Source organism: Malaya genurostris, chromosome 2 (assembly GCF_030247185.1).
Source record: "Malaya genurostris strain Urasoe2022 chromosome 2, Malgen_1.1, whole genome shotgun sequence".
Taxonomy (NCBI): Eukaryota; Metazoa; Arthropoda; class Insecta; order Diptera; family Culicidae; genus Malaya; species Malaya genurostris.
In genome coordinates, this window is record NC_080571.1 from 95673658 (window position 1) to 95689093 (window position 15436).

At 36.6% G+C, this 15436-nt stretch overlaps 2 protein-coding genes across 3 annotated transcripts; both read left to right on the forward strand.

Moving 5' to 3' along the window:
* The first annotated feature begins 730 nt into the window (after positions 1–730).
* Positions 731–3091, forward strand: LOC131431131 (ras-related GTP-binding protein A). The gene is made up of 3 exons (XM_058596645.1): positions 731–1019; positions 1384–1483; positions 1625–3091. Exons 1-3 carry the CDS (start codon positions 1008–1010, stop codon positions 2575–2577), a joined length of 1065 nt encoding a protein of 354 aa, XP_058452628.1. The 5' UTR covers positions 731–1007; the 3' UTR covers positions 2578–3091.
* Positions 3092–9434: 6343 nt separating this feature from the next.
* Positions 9435–11361, forward strand: LOC131429406 (beta carbonic anhydrase 1). Of its 2 annotated transcripts, XM_058593492.1 has the most exons (4): positions 9435–9635; positions 10031–10171; positions 10503–10775; positions 10840–11361. In XM_058593492.1, exons 2-4 carry the CDS (start codon positions 10079–10081, stop codon positions 11239–11241), a joined length of 768 nt encoding a protein of 255 aa, XP_058449475.1. In that variant the 5' UTR covers positions 9435–9635; positions 10031–10078; the 3' UTR covers positions 11242–11361. The 2 variants fall into 2 exon arrangements, with proteins under 2 accessions (XP_058449475.1, XP_058449474.1); XM_058593491.1 differs by lacking the exon at positions 9435–9635 and having other exon boundaries at positions 9648–10171.
* Positions 11362–15436: the final 4075 nt, after the last annotated feature.

The following is a 15436-nucleotide window of genomic DNA, read 5'->3' on the forward strand; positions in this document are numbered from 1 at the left end:
GTCAACATACAAACAAACAAAAAAATCTGTTTACAAACAGTACCGCTGAATTGTAAAAATGTGTTCATCCGATTGAGCTTAGCAGTGACGGTAAAATACCTAATAGCGGCCCTTACACGATCATTAAAAGTGTCATTACTAAAAAGGAATGGCACTTTTAATGATCGTGTAAGGTCTACGAGTTCAGTAATGATGGAATTGTGGATTTTCCATCATTACCAACATTATTTCTTCTTCTTATTTTTTTTGTGGAAGTGATGAATATCTTTAGAACTATACGCGAAAAAATGACAAAGTGTAGATTTAAATTGTTAATAGTTCATTAACCTTAACGTTTCAATGGCAAATCAAATTTATTTTCAGCTAAACGAAAATAAAAATATTGCTATTGCTGGAGTAGTCACAAATACTCATCATTAATAATGAACGTGTAATGCTAAAAAGTAATGATGTACAGTAATGCAGTAATGACGAGCGTTTGAGCAGAAGTGTCATTACTTAGTAATGACACTTTTAATGATCGTGTAAGGGCCACTAATGAGTTCTTTTCGTTTAATTTTGTTTCGTCCGACGGATGAATTTACTGGGTATCAAAACCGATAAACGATAAGAACGATAACGATTTTTGTTTAAGAACTAATACACTCTACACTCAACTATGCGTACGCCTATTTATGAGCACTCTGTTCTGTTGGCGATCGAAATATGAAAGAGAAACGTCAAAATTGATATCACGTTTCCGAGCCTGTGTTGGTGAAAAATCAGGATCCGTACAAAAGTCAAAAAGACCAAGAGACAAGACGACGGAGATTGCAAAATTTTTAAGATTTAGAGGATGATCGATAATAGAATTACTACCACGGACTAGATAACCACATCGTTTTCAGCTTGTGTCATAGCGCGTTGAAGGAATTGCAAGGAGTCATTTGGAACGTGCTGGTTGCTGAATATTTGCATCGTATCAAATTTCTTATTTTGAAGAAACTAAAACGCAGAAGGTCAACAAGATGAAAAAGAAGGTAAGAGATACGAAATGTTTTTGTCTGCTGATGCATCCTTATTCGTACTTTATGATCGCGGAATTGGAATTCCAAATTCGGATGAGCCATAATCAATTCTCACAATATAACGCCCAACTTGATAAGGGAGAATCTATTGATATTTGTGCGATTATCGTTCTGCTAAGAAATGTTAGTGGAAGATTAGAATTAACCCAGAGAAACGGACAATTTGCTCTTATGCTTGCGTTGTCTCTGTTTTAATCAGATACAAATTGTTGGGCTCAATTTTAATACCTAATTTGATGGAATATGATAGAATTATGCTTTATTGTATTAGTAGACGACAAACATAAGTCGATGGTATAATGTGTTGCTATTTTAGGTGTTGTTGATGGGCAAAAGTGGGTCCGGAAAGACCAGTATGCGCTCGATTATTTTTGCCAACTACATTGCTCGGGACACTAGAAGACTAGGAGCGACAAGTGAGTATACAAAATAGACATTTATTTCAAAGTATGATTATATAAATAAAATCTTGCTTATTCTATATATTCCAATTTTGTTCAACTGTTTTCTTTTACGAAAGATCCTTTAATTGAATAGAATTTTCTTTTCGATTCCAGTCGATGTCGAACATTCACACGTGCGATTTCTGGGCAACCTGGTGCTCAATTTGTGGGATTGCGGTGGCCAGGAGTCGTTCATGGAGCAATATTTTGCCTCCCAGAAGGATAACATCTTCCGCAACGTAGAGGTTCTGATTTACGTGTTCGATGTGGAAAGTCGTGAATTGGAGAAGGAAGTGCACTATTATCAGTCCTGTTTGGAGGCAATCATGCACAACTCACCGGATGCCAAAATCTTCTGCCTGGTGCATAAAATGGATCTAGTGGCGGAAGAACAGCGTGATATTATCTTCAAAGAGCGCGAGGCGGAGCTAAAGAAACTTTCCAGGCCGCTGGAGTGTACCGCCTTTCGGACCAGTATTTGGGATGAAACTCTGTACAGGGCGTGGAGCAGCATTGTTTACCAGCTAATTCCTAACGTGAAAGCGCTAGAACACTCGCTGAACTATTTTGCCAATGTCGTCGATGCCGACGAAGTACTGTTGTTTGAACGAGCTACTTTCCTAGTGATTTCGCATTGCCAACGAAAGCAACACAGAGATAGTCATCGATTCGAAAAGGTCTCCAATATTATTAAACAGTTTAAATTATCCTGTTCTAAGTTGGGAGCAAAATTCTCTTCCATGGAAGTGAGAAATAGCATATTTGCTGCTTTCATCGACACCTTCACTAGCAACACTTACGTTATGGTAATCATGTCGGACCCTTCTATCCCCTCCGAAGCCACACTAATCAACATTCGGAATGCTAGGAAATATTTCGAAGAATTAGAAAATCCCAATAGTTTGAATTCGACTAATGTCATTCACTCATCGGGTACCCACACCAATCATGGGATGGTCAACGGAGGGTCTTCCAATTACTACTCGCATCATCAGCAGCTTCAACAACAGTACCTTCAGCAGCAACAGCTTCAACATCAACAAAATTCAACCAACCCGTACCACTGATATTTATTCAAAAAGAAATACTTTTATTTCAAGTAACACTTCTGAGCAATCATCCTGACCCAGTCGCCATAGTGTTGCTTCGTACCATAATCTTCCCGCAGGTTTTCTCCTCTGATTTGACCTACTGATAGTCATAAGTACAGTGAACTTTTCGCCTTTCGTACATGATCATAGATTATATAAATAACGAAGTCTGTTGCAATTTAATCCAATATGATTCAATGTTTTAGTTTAACAAATTGTTATGCTTTAATCACTAAGTGAAGTTTATCAAACGAAGAAATTCAAACCAATCAGCCATTGATTCCGACGGCTCCAGGAAATGCGTTTCCAGCTACCAAATCGAGCTACCAGGTTAGAATATACTTAATGGTTTGAGCTATCGACATACCTTTTTCGTTGACTGAAACAAAAGGGAATTTAATCATAATTCTACCTGTCAATGTAAAAAGTGAAATGAATTGAATTTATGAAAACTGGAAGAGCCAAAAGGAAATAAAAATTTAATAAGAAAAAAAAATCTTTTTTTGTAGACCATTCCCGCCTAATTTTTTGACAAAATTCAATACTAGCATGAATAACTTGTGTGCGCCAAACGACGATAAACTCTGATATAATTTCCAAGAATTTTTCTAGTTGAAAGCAAAAATCTAGCTTCTAAATTGTTAAGCAACAGAATGCTTGGTGTTGAGCTCCTGATTGACTGATAAGTGACCATTTCATTAAACGTTTCCAATAAATCTTGGATGTATTCACAACAGCTACTGTGAGAAAGGTATTATACCTCTATCAGTTGTAGCGAATGTTGAACTTGGCTATTATAATTATTGGGTTGACCCATGGATGGCCGTCGATTCTCAAATGTTCGTGTTATTAGTACACTGAAGAAAAAGCAACTAAGAGTTTCAAAAGACTGAGGTTTAAGAATCAAGAAGAAATCAATTCAATTATGAAAAAGAGATTTTTATAAACAGTTTTTCGATTCTCTCAATTGTAATACATGCATGGTATAATATATTTCATCAATGTGTGTGTGTTCAACCTATCTCGCAGCGGTTTACAGAAAAAAAAGTTTCTATGTGTTCCGTTTATTTCATGCAAATAACTTTATTCCATGACTCAAGGATTGAGTTAAAACACTTGAATTTCAATGACCCATTCCGTACACAATGCAAATTGTGTTACGATCTCATCGTTCCGTCGACCAGCCCCGCCTCAATGCAATATTTGCATGAAATGGATTCAAACATTACAGAGAGACTTTCGATCACTTGCAAATGACAGTAATACCCCAGTTTTTATACAATGTTCTATTTTCTACCAATCGCATCCAAATATTCGGAACCAGTCAACTGCACTCTTGGGAAATAGTATGATATTGCACACTTCTGAATATTAATGTCGTTTTTGCTTGAGAAAACTGAATGTGACCCAGAATTGGTTCATCAAACACTTTTCACGGAACGGTGTTGGGTTAACACTTAGCAACGGAAGTGTGAGCAAACCCGATATAAGAATCAGGTTCGAAACTTACACGATTTTCAGTTCAATGACGTTACAATTGGGTTCTAAACTGGCTTCAAACAAACGGTTTGACAGCAGTTAGAGTAGAAACTGGGTTAGGTTTGACATCAAGCGAAACCCAAGTAACAATTCGAATGCCTTATGGTTTTGATTATAATTTATAGGAGTTTTGTAATTGCTTGCTCAATCACTACTTGTTTTATAACAACTATAATAAGTGTCGCTTTTGACAAGTAATATCATTGTTTTTAAAGCTTCTATATAACCTTTTACCTAGACTAACAACTGGACTAAAAATAAATCAATTTGTACTAGAATTAAACCATGCAAACGCTCTTTATATTGCTTTAAAAAAAATTCTTTAAAACATTATTGTCAGTTAAATTATTTCATAAATCTAGTTTTGTGTGTGCGTGTTCATTTAATGACAGTTCCACTCAGAGCAAATTTGAGGGTTCTAAACTATATTTATAACACTCTTGTTGTGGGCTATTTGATTCATTGCTTTTTAGATTAAGTGTAATTTGCATTAAGGAAAATTTCATGGCCGCCATTATGATGTTCTTTGCCGTAGCCTTTATTGACATCAAATAAACTTCGAAATGCAAAAACGAGGAAGGATGATGGACTTTTATAACTCATGTTCAGAACGTATGCACAAGTTTTATCGCCACGAAATAGTTTTATACAAAAAAGACGATGAATCACAGAAAAAAATTTTCATAAATCATGGAGACTTTTGCAAAAACCGTATTTATTTCAAGGCGATTAGTTATAATTCCTATTTTTATCCATACATTCACGATAAAAATAAAAGCGCATGAAGTTTTTACGTTCGGTTAAAGCCTCAAACTTATGAATGAATGTGTCTAATGAATTCTTACTGATTGCATTCAAAGCATACATGACACACATACAGTCAAGAAAAATATTATCAAAACGACAGTTTATTCATAGCGGAGTTCATTCCATCCAAATAAAATTTATGTTGATCGTAAGGCTGGTTTCAAAATTTTCTTGAATTTGAAGTCTTAACGCAGCTTTATGCTGATTCTTCACTTTGCTTTATAAACCTTATGAAGAATGGTCCACTTGGTAGGAACATGCCCTCATCAGTAGGCTTTCGTGGAGTTTAAAGTTTTAATGCAAAATTTATTATGTAGCATTGAAGATAGCTACATGTATTTATTAATATTAAAAATGTTACTTGGGAAACGACATTATATTGGGTTTGCTCACAATCTCGTGGCTAAGTGAGAATCCAACTCAGTTTCTTGAAAACTGTTTCATGAAACTATCATGGGTCACTTTCAATTTTCACAACCGAAACCGACATCATAAACTACATAAAACTAGAAAAATTATTTATATCCAAACAGTTCCCAAGCAACCACAATTCCACAATTACCTTTCTTGCTGCTTGAAAATACACGCGAAACTTCTGAGAACTTGAATGTATAGAACAAGTTCCGTGTGAACTTTTTCGCTGCTTGAGAGTTCACGTGGTAGTTTTGACATCTTGAAAGTACTGAACAAGTTCCGTATGAACTTTCAGGCAGCAAAGAAGGTGAACAATGTATTCTATAAGTAGCTTAGAAGTTCGTTCGATTGCGTCGCGCGAACTTTCAATTGAGGATAATTACTTAAAAACGGGCTGTTTAGAATTTTATTCATGAACGTAAGCTACTCAAGCCAAATCAGTCTCTTTTATTTTAACTTTTGGTTAGTTCGGATTGTGTTACTCTCACTCATAAAACGTATTTTGCTATATACGTCGAATTATTTAAGGATGAGATGAAAAATACTAATCTATGAATAATGCAAGAAATGATACCGACGGTTTTTATCAAAACAAGGGAACTAAAAGTTTGGATAAATTAAAGGCTATTTAAAACCACATTAAAAGGTTTAAACACACTTCAACTACACTAGGATGTCAAACCTATTTAAATGATTTTTAATATTTTTCTGCGTTGTAAATGAGAGATTACATACTAACCGATTTGCACACTCTCTTTCTGCTACTAATGCGAAAGGCAATAGCACCGAGTCGACGCCGTTCTATTGACCAAATGTCAATCACGTGGAAGCATGAGATAGGAACTTGTGAACTCTGAGTTATCTCACTTTTTGACGACCTTCACTTCATGCATTTGTGAAAATATAATGTGTGTATTTTCTGAATCTGTCGAAAGGTTTTTATTCGTTGATTTGGCCAAAAACACAAGTCGACATATTAAAAACATTTTTTAAAATCTGAATTTGAGATATCAATTTGATACAAAGAAACAAATCAGGTTGAAACATTTTTGTCTGTCTTTATATAAAGGTATTAGAATTGCTGGAAAACCCGCCTTTCGAACGAAGCCTTGGAGACACATAGTGTTATATACCATTCGACTCAGTTCGACGAGATCGGACAATGTCTGTGTGTGAACTTTTCAACGATTTTATACCGCTCAATTTTTTGGAAGATGACAACCGATTTCAACGAGCTTAGGCTCGTTTGAAAGTTACTGTTGGCCCATTGGTCAAGTTTGAAGAACAAATGGCTGTGACCACTGGTTACGGAGATATGATGGTATAAGTGACGTAACCGACAAAATGCGGAATTTGTTTACCGCTAGATTTTCTCAGAGATGGCAATTTTAACAAGCCTAGGTCCGTTTGAAAGCTACTATTGAACTGTGGATTGCATTTGAAGATCAAATGGCGGATAATGGTATAAGTGACGTAACCGACAAAAAGCGTTATTTTTTTACTGCTCAATTTGTTCAGAGATGGCGGAGTCGATTTTAACAAGTTTAGCTCGATTGAAAGCTATTATTGAGCTATTGATTAAGCTCGAAGATCGAATGGTTATCACTTGATGGTAAGCGACGTAACCGACAAAACGCGTTATTTTTGCCGCTCATTTTTTTTCAGAGATAGCTGAGCCGATTTCAACATGCCGAGGCCTGTTTGAAAGCTACTTTTTAGCTATTGATCAAGTCAATGACTGTCACTCCCGGTTCCGGAGATATAATGATATAAGTGACGTAACCGACAAAACGCATTGTTTTTTACCGCTCAACTGTCTCAAAAAGAAAGTTTGGCCGATTTTAACAATTTTGGGCTCATTTGAAATTTCTTAAATCAAATCGTTCTTCTGGTTTCGGAAATATAATCGTATAAGCGACGTAAACGACTAACCGCACATTTTTCGTCGGATGAATTTTCTCGAAGATGACTCAACGAATTTCGATAAACTTAGGCTTATTTGAACGTTAACAATGTCAATCAAATTTGGATGGGTTATGGCGAATATTTCTGGTTCGAGAGATGTAATGTTATTTGTGACATAAAAGGCAAACCCCAGTGTTTTTCAATACAACATTCTCGGAGATGAGAGAGTCGTTTTCGAAAGACTCAGACTCGTTTGAAAGCTACTACTAGGTTATTTGATAAGCTCGCAATATAGTTTGAGGTACAATTATTTGGGCTCACTTGGGAAAGACGTTTGACTTTTAATCGTAACTTTTTTATCGTTCCTCAAATATTCCAAAGTACGTATTTCGCAAAACTTTTATGTACGATCCTTAGACTTTTTTCTATAAATTAACATTTATTTATTCTATTGAAATATTGTACAAAGATATAAATCATCATTTTGACGTGGTTTTCATTTTGTGTGCATAGAAAAAAACCTCCGAAACCAGAAGTGAAACGTTATTTGATTTTCGAAATTGATTAATAAACCAAGAGTAAATTTCAAAAGAGCCTAACGTCGTTTACGCTTGATACCAAACCTAACCCTGTTTCCAACCTAACTGATGTCAAACCGTTTGTTTGAAGCCAGTTTCCAACCTAGTTTCAACGTCATTGAACTGAAAATCGAGTCGGTTTCGAAATTCTTATATCGGGTTTGCTCACACTCCCTTTGATAAGTGCAAACCCTACACAGTTTCGTGGGAAATGTTTGTTTCGGGTCAGTTTTAGTTTTCTCAAGCGAAAACGACATTAGTTTGTTATAATCGGTCTTCGAGAAAATTGTGCAAAAACGCGTTTTGTCGAAAAAAAAAACAAAATTCATTTTGTCGATAACGTTACTTATACCATTATATCTCCAGAACCAGAAGTGATATGAAACTGATCTTTGAACTTGATTCACAACTTAAGAGTAGCTTCCAAGTTTGTTAAAATCGGTTAAACGATCTCCGAGAAAATTCGGCTGAGCGAATAATGTATAAAAGGTTGGTTTATGAGCGGTTAGTAGAATGGAGCTCAATCGTCTTAGAAAAGAATGATAAGTTTCTTCTGGATTGAACTACGAAAAAGCTATTTCATTATGAAACTAGCGCAATAGTGAACAACCATAAACCGGTATTTCGAACGCTATTTGACACTGATGAAGAACGCAAATAGCGTTCGAAATACCGATATCTGGTCATTCGCTATTACGTTAGTATCATAAGGAAATAGTTTTTTCGTAGTGGAATCCGAAAAGAACCTTTCATTTTTTAAAGACGGTTTAGAATAATGGGTATTTTTCGACACAAATTTGCTTTATATTTAAAAAATAAAAGTAAAGTTTTTGTAAATATCTCATAGTAATATATATGAAAATATAAGCTATACGAGAAAGGTATCATAACACCATTAGGTGGATTAAAACAGAGTTTTTATATTGGTATAATAATACGAAATACATACAAGTTAATATATCTAATTTAATGGGCTAGCACACGGAAAGTAATAAATCTGCAATTTGGCAAAAGAATAGTTGATTTCATGATTTCATTTGGTTAGTCAGATTTGGACTACTAAACATCACGTGATTGACATTTTCATAACTATTCTGAAACGTCCGGAATAATGTCAAAATGTTGGTTGGATTTACTTTTTTCAGTTGAATTCTTTAGTCTTATTTACAACAGAGATTCGCTTCAATTTCATTCTACTAAGCTAAGTCAGCAATATGATGGTTGCTTGCAAAGATTGTAAATTGTTAAATAAATATCAAAATAAAATCCACTTACAACTAAATTTGAGCTTCCATCCATCTTTTTTTTTGGGTATTGCATATTTGAAATACATCAAATTTCTAACACAAACAAAACGTTTTTCTGCGCATGTCTCTCTTTCTTTGAACATAAACTAACTGTTGCTAATGAAATTATTCATCTATCCTCTCTACGCTCAAACTATTTTAGAATAGACTAATTCAAAATCATTTTCTCTTGTTTGAACTGGCACTTTTGCAAGATTGTTTTTGAAAGTAATTAAGTTCATGTCTCGCCGGACTGCTTCTGGTACCACCCTATTGTCCAGTGATCATATCAGTTAGATGAGTTCAGTTACTGTTGGATTGTCCGGCAGTGCGGACTGCATGAAAATATATGCTGTTTAATCGAAAAGATGCCAAGGTCATGATGTCCTTTAATTGAATGCCTGCAGTTTCTTTGACCTTGACTTATGCGTATGAACTTTGCTGAACTTGGCGTGTCTGGGGCAACACTTTCAATTTCGTTTTCGACTAAGGTTTAACTACTCAGGTAAGTGTGAACAATAGATGTAGATATGTGTTTGTGTGTTTGGTTTAATCAGTGACAACCGGAGTCCACCGTAGACGCAAATTCGAACAAGTTGGGCATCGTATGAGTTCCGAACTGTCGCGCTTACTGTCGTCGTCTTCGTGTTCAACCGCTATTTACTTCCACCAGACGCACGTGTATTGCGCTGTGTTGGTGAAACGAGTAGTTCAAAGTGAATGTTTACTTTTTGCTTGTAAGAAGTATTTGTAGATGTTGTGTTGATCGGAGTGATTATTGAAAGCAAAACATTTTCGTTTGGCATTCATTTTCGGCATGCTACAGTTATGACAGCACCGATATACGCAGTTCTTGTTGATTTAATTGTCCAATGAATAATTGTAGTTAGTGTGTTTTAGATATTACATTATTAGAAACAAGGAACTGAATGCATTTTGGAAATAGACATGGAACGAATTTTGCGAGGAGTTATGCGTTATCGGAACACCACCCGTGAGCAGATGGTAAAGGAATTCCAAAAAGTGCGAGACAATCCACAGGTGAGCTACTTTCAGAGCGAATACTAATTGACTAGTGATATCTCCGATTTTTCATAGATAACATATATCGAATTCAATGATAGGTGACATGAACTAAACAAATTTTGTTAAAAGTTGTAAAGCACAATGAGTTGTGTCATGTTGATAGATATGCATTTGGTTTCTTTGAAAAAAAATATTTCACTCATAAATTTCTAGTTTCTTTAATTGAAAATAAACATTTTAGCATTTTCAATGCGATTAGGAACAAACTGACTCTAAAAAATTGAATGTAAAAGTTTTCTTAATTTTAGTTTCGGATATAGGTTTATTTTTCATTTTCTCCTTCCAGCCCAAAGCGGTGTTCTTCACATGCATGGACAGTAGAATGATTCCAACACGTTACACGGATACGCATGTGGGTGATATGTTTGTGGTGCGAAACGCCGGTAACCTAATTCCACATGCAGAACACTTTCAGGACGAATACTTTAGCTGTGAGCCTGCAGCCCTGGAGCTGGGTTGTGTTGTGAACAACATCCGACATATCATCGTATGCGGGCACAGTGACTGCAAGGCGATGAATCTGTTGTACCAGTTGCGAGATCCAGAGTTTGCGTCCAGAGTAAGTGCCGCGTTTTCATTCTGTCGTCATAAAAATTCAATCGAACAATAATTGTTTTTTCTAGAAAAATCGTCGAATATCGCCGCTGCGAGCGTGGCTCTGCGAACATGCAAACACCAGTCTGGGAAAATTCCAAAATCTGAGACAGATAGGCCTAGACAAGCCACTGATCTTTTCGTCGGAAACGCCTCTGCGCAAGTTTGTGGCGTATATCGATCCGGAGAATCAGTTCGCTATCGAAGATAAACTGTCACAGGTGAACACGTTGCAACAGATCGAAAATATCGCCTCATACGGGTTTCTGAAAAAGCGGCTCGAATCCCATGACCTTCACATCCATGCCTTGTGGTTCGACATTTATACAGGAGATATTTATTACTTTAGTCGTAACTCGAAACGGTTCATTCCGATCGATGAAAGTACCATCGATAAGCTCCAGGAGGAAGTTAGACGGTTCTATTCGTGAAATCGGGAAATCGGGCAGCTTTTAATAGATTGAAAGATAATAGTCTTCCATTGATATTGTTCAACTGAATGTTTGTTTTTGTAAATGAAATAAAATATGTTATAGTTTTTCTGTTTGTAATGTCATTTTTCAGTTCTGCTATATTTATGTTCATTTTTACCTTTCTCTATAGAAAGGTAATAGAATTTCTGGAGAAACCGACTTTTGATCAGAGCTCCGAAGACCCACCGTATTATATACCATTCTACTCGGCTTGACGAGATCGGAAAATGTCTGTGTGTGCGCCTTTCAAAGGTTTATTCTATTTTATACCTTTCTCGGAGATGGCTCAACCGATTTCAACAACTTTTGGCTCATTTGTAAGCCAACATTGAATTGTGGATCAACTTAAAGAATCAGATGGCTGACACTTTCGGTTCCGATCGTAAAAGTGACGTAATCGACTAATCGCGTTTTTTATATTTATACGCTCAATGGTGTTCAGCATTATTTTGCTCACTAAACCAACGATGAGGGCGGCGAATCTTGTTTTGCCCCGGGCGCCAAATTTTCTCGGTACGCCACTGCTCTTTTGTAAGCTACTATTGGATTATTAATCTAGAGATATAATCGTGTAAAGACTGTCCCAGAAAGTATGGACGCACTTTGATTTCGCTGTAAATAATTCACAAGTGTTAGATATTCAAATTTTATTCGATATACTGATAATATTAGACTACAACAACAGAATATCATTCTCAATATTAAATTCATTACAGAATTCTTGGCGACAAGTTATGACACTATTTTCCGATCTTTTTCGAACTGTTGAATGGTTTCGGCTGCCGAGACATGTTTCCTAAGATGTGCCTTCGTTAATTCCCAAAATTTCTCAATTGGTCGAAGTTGTGGGCAATTTGGTGGATTCATGTCTTTTGGGACGAAAGTGACATTTTTGGTTGTATACCATTCTACCGTTGATTTCGAGTAGTGGCGAGAAGCAAGATCTGGCCAGAAGACAACAGGATCCTTGTGGCTTCGAATCATGGGTAGAAGTCGTTTTTGTAAACATTCCTTGATGTATATTTCGCTGTTCATTGAAGCAGTCACCACTGCTTCAATGAACAGTTTTCGAGATCTTACCGCAGCTACAAATTGCTTGCCAGACTATAGCTTTCTTACCAAATTTTTCGACTTCAATCGATGTCTCGGACTGGTTTAACACTTGCCCTTCTCGCACCGTATAATATTGTGGTCCCGGCATGGATTTGCAATCGAGTTTCACGTAGGTTTCGTCGTCCATGATTCTTATAGGTTCGAAGATTCAAACGTTCTTTAGCACGAAGAACATTTGACTTCGAAGTGCCCACTTGTTTGGCCACATCAGGAACTGAAACCTCCTTCTATTGCTCGAACGCCTTCAGTATACGTTTATCCAATTGAGGGTTGGCAGGACCTTTTTTCGACCCGTTTTCGGTTTATCATCAAAGGTGTTATCCTCACCGAACTTCCTGATTGCATTTCGCACGCTTTTTCACTTACTCCTTCCATTTTTGCTATCTTTCTCAGTGACAGTCCGCGTTCTGTGCACCATTTGTACACAATTTTTCGACGTTGTTCTGCTAAAAGTCCACGCATTTCGAAACAAACTAATGAAAACAAATAAACAACTGCACAAGTGGTTAGAGAAGAGTGTAAACAACAGGACGCAGCCATAAAAATTGACAGATTCTGAACCATTGCGAAATGGCAGCGGTTTTTGGTTGCGTCCATAATTTCTGGCACAGTCTTTAAGTGACGCAACCTACAAATATACAAATACAAATACAGTTTTTTTTTTCTATCAGCACAATTTGTTATATCAGATCTGACCAAATCTGTATCAAATTCAAATGTTTTATTTTCAATATATTAAATTTTGAGAAATGTTGCCAAACATATGTCGTAAGCGCCGAAGCATACTTTTGTTATCTACTCAAATCAATCTGAAACAACTTCTACCAAAAAATGTGTCCAGAATTTATCCTAATAAAAAAAACCTGTTTGTATCTCCCTAGTAATGATGCTTGTTTCATATTACTTATACAAAATTAAACCAAGCACGCTGTGCGCTAGGCTGTGGTGTTTTCTTCTTCCGGACCAGCACGTTCCGATTTTGCATCATTTTGTATGACAGTTTGAAAGTTTTGATACCCATTGCCCTGTAATTTCGGAACTGGAAGTTGGATCTGGATGAAATTGCACAGTATCTTTTAAGGCACTGAGAACTTTAATTTGAATCATGATTTGCTAAAATCGGTTTACCCATTGCTGAGAAATCGTAGTGAGTTCAGTTTTTGGAGCTTTTCTTCATTATCGGTTCGTTCGGAAACGGAAACCGGGGAGTCCCAAAGTAGATTTATATATCCACTAACTAACAAGATCTGAAAACTAGATCAATTTACCAGTAAATTTTATAAAAACTGGCACCTCGTTTCTTCATCACTTTTGAAAAAATCCTCACGAAATTGAAATGTTTTCACTTATCACACACTATAATACCGGAACCAAAAGTCGGATCTGGATCAACTTTTCGGGGACTGTTTGAAGAATTTCAAGACCTTTTGTTTGGATCTTAATTTGTGAAAATCGTTCAAGAAATTCAATAGCGATCTACAGGGTACGCCATCTAACTTTTTTTTGAACTAGCGGTTATTTTGACATTGGTAACCTTAATGTCACTTCTGATTTGACGGAAACTTAGTTTTATCCTTCCGCTGAACGAAAATTGTTGTGTATACGCTTGAGGAACGCGTAAAAATAGTGCAGTTTTACTTTGAAGAAGACGCCGATTTTTGCCAAAAAATCATCTTCTCGGATGCTTCACACATTTTCATCTCGGCGGGTATGTCAATAACCAAATTGGCGCATCTGGAGGACGGAAAACCCGCACGTTATCATGGAGAAGCCGATGCATCCTCAGAAAGTGACGGTTTGGTGCGAATTTTGGTCTGGTGGCATCATTGGAACATTTTTCTTCGAAAATGAGGCAGGAGCCGGCGCCACGGTCAATGGCGAGCGGTACCGCGCCATAATTAGCGATTGGTTCTTCTCGTTACTTGAAGAGGAAGACTTGGACACCATTTGGTTCCAACAAGACGGCGTTCCGTGCCACACAGCCAACGCTACGATCGATCTTCTGCGCACAGTCTTCGAAGATCGAATTATCAGTCGAAATTCGGATGTCGTTTGGCCGTCTCGGAGCTCTGATTTGACGCCGTTAAACTATTATCTTTGGGGGGGCTGTCAAAGATAAGTGTTATGTGGACAAGCCAGAGACAATTCAAGCCTTGAAGGACAACATTCGTGCAGCCATAGCTGAAATAAAGCTGCATACAATCGAAAATGTACTAAAAAACTGGACCGACCGTATGGCGTACTGCAAGGCCAGCCGAGGCAGCCATTTGAATGAAATTATATTCCACAATTAACCGGAAGGATTGTACTTTAATATGAAAACATAAATTTTGAAATCGGATGAACCGTTTGTGTTTTATTGCATGTTTAAAAAAAAGTTTCATGGCGAACCCTGTATGGGACCATCGGACCTTTCATTTGAATCTAAGTTTGTGAAAATCGGTTCAGGCATCTCTGAGAAAATCGGGTGACATTATTTGTCACTTACAGACATACACACAAAGGCATTTGCTCAGTTCGTCGAGCTGAGTCGGGCCTCGGTTCAAAAATCAGATTTCAAAGTGATTGTATAGGTTATGCGACTGTGTGAATAACAAGAGAAAGGCAATGTCACACAACTAGGTTGATTAACAATTGTTTTTTTTTTGCACGAAGATTTTCTATATTTGATATAGTGATTATAGAATACTAAATATAAACGCTCATTAAACTCCCACAGTGACATCGAGGCATAACTGGCATAACGGTCTTTCCTTTCAATTGATATTTTCATATAAACTGATTTTTTGTTTTCGTTTATTTGAAACTCAGAAGTTTAGTTGGAGTATCTTTCCGAGTGCCTCGAATGATCTGACAATGGTGCCGAATGGTTCAATATCGATAGTTAATAAAAAATGAATATATCAATTCTTTTGGATGTGGAATGTGTCAGAAGTAGAATTTATAATATTACAAAATCAAAGTTATAGAATAATTTCGGATCTTCTGTTCAAAAGAACCACGCCATGATTTTAAAAATTTATGTTTAAACCCATTATGT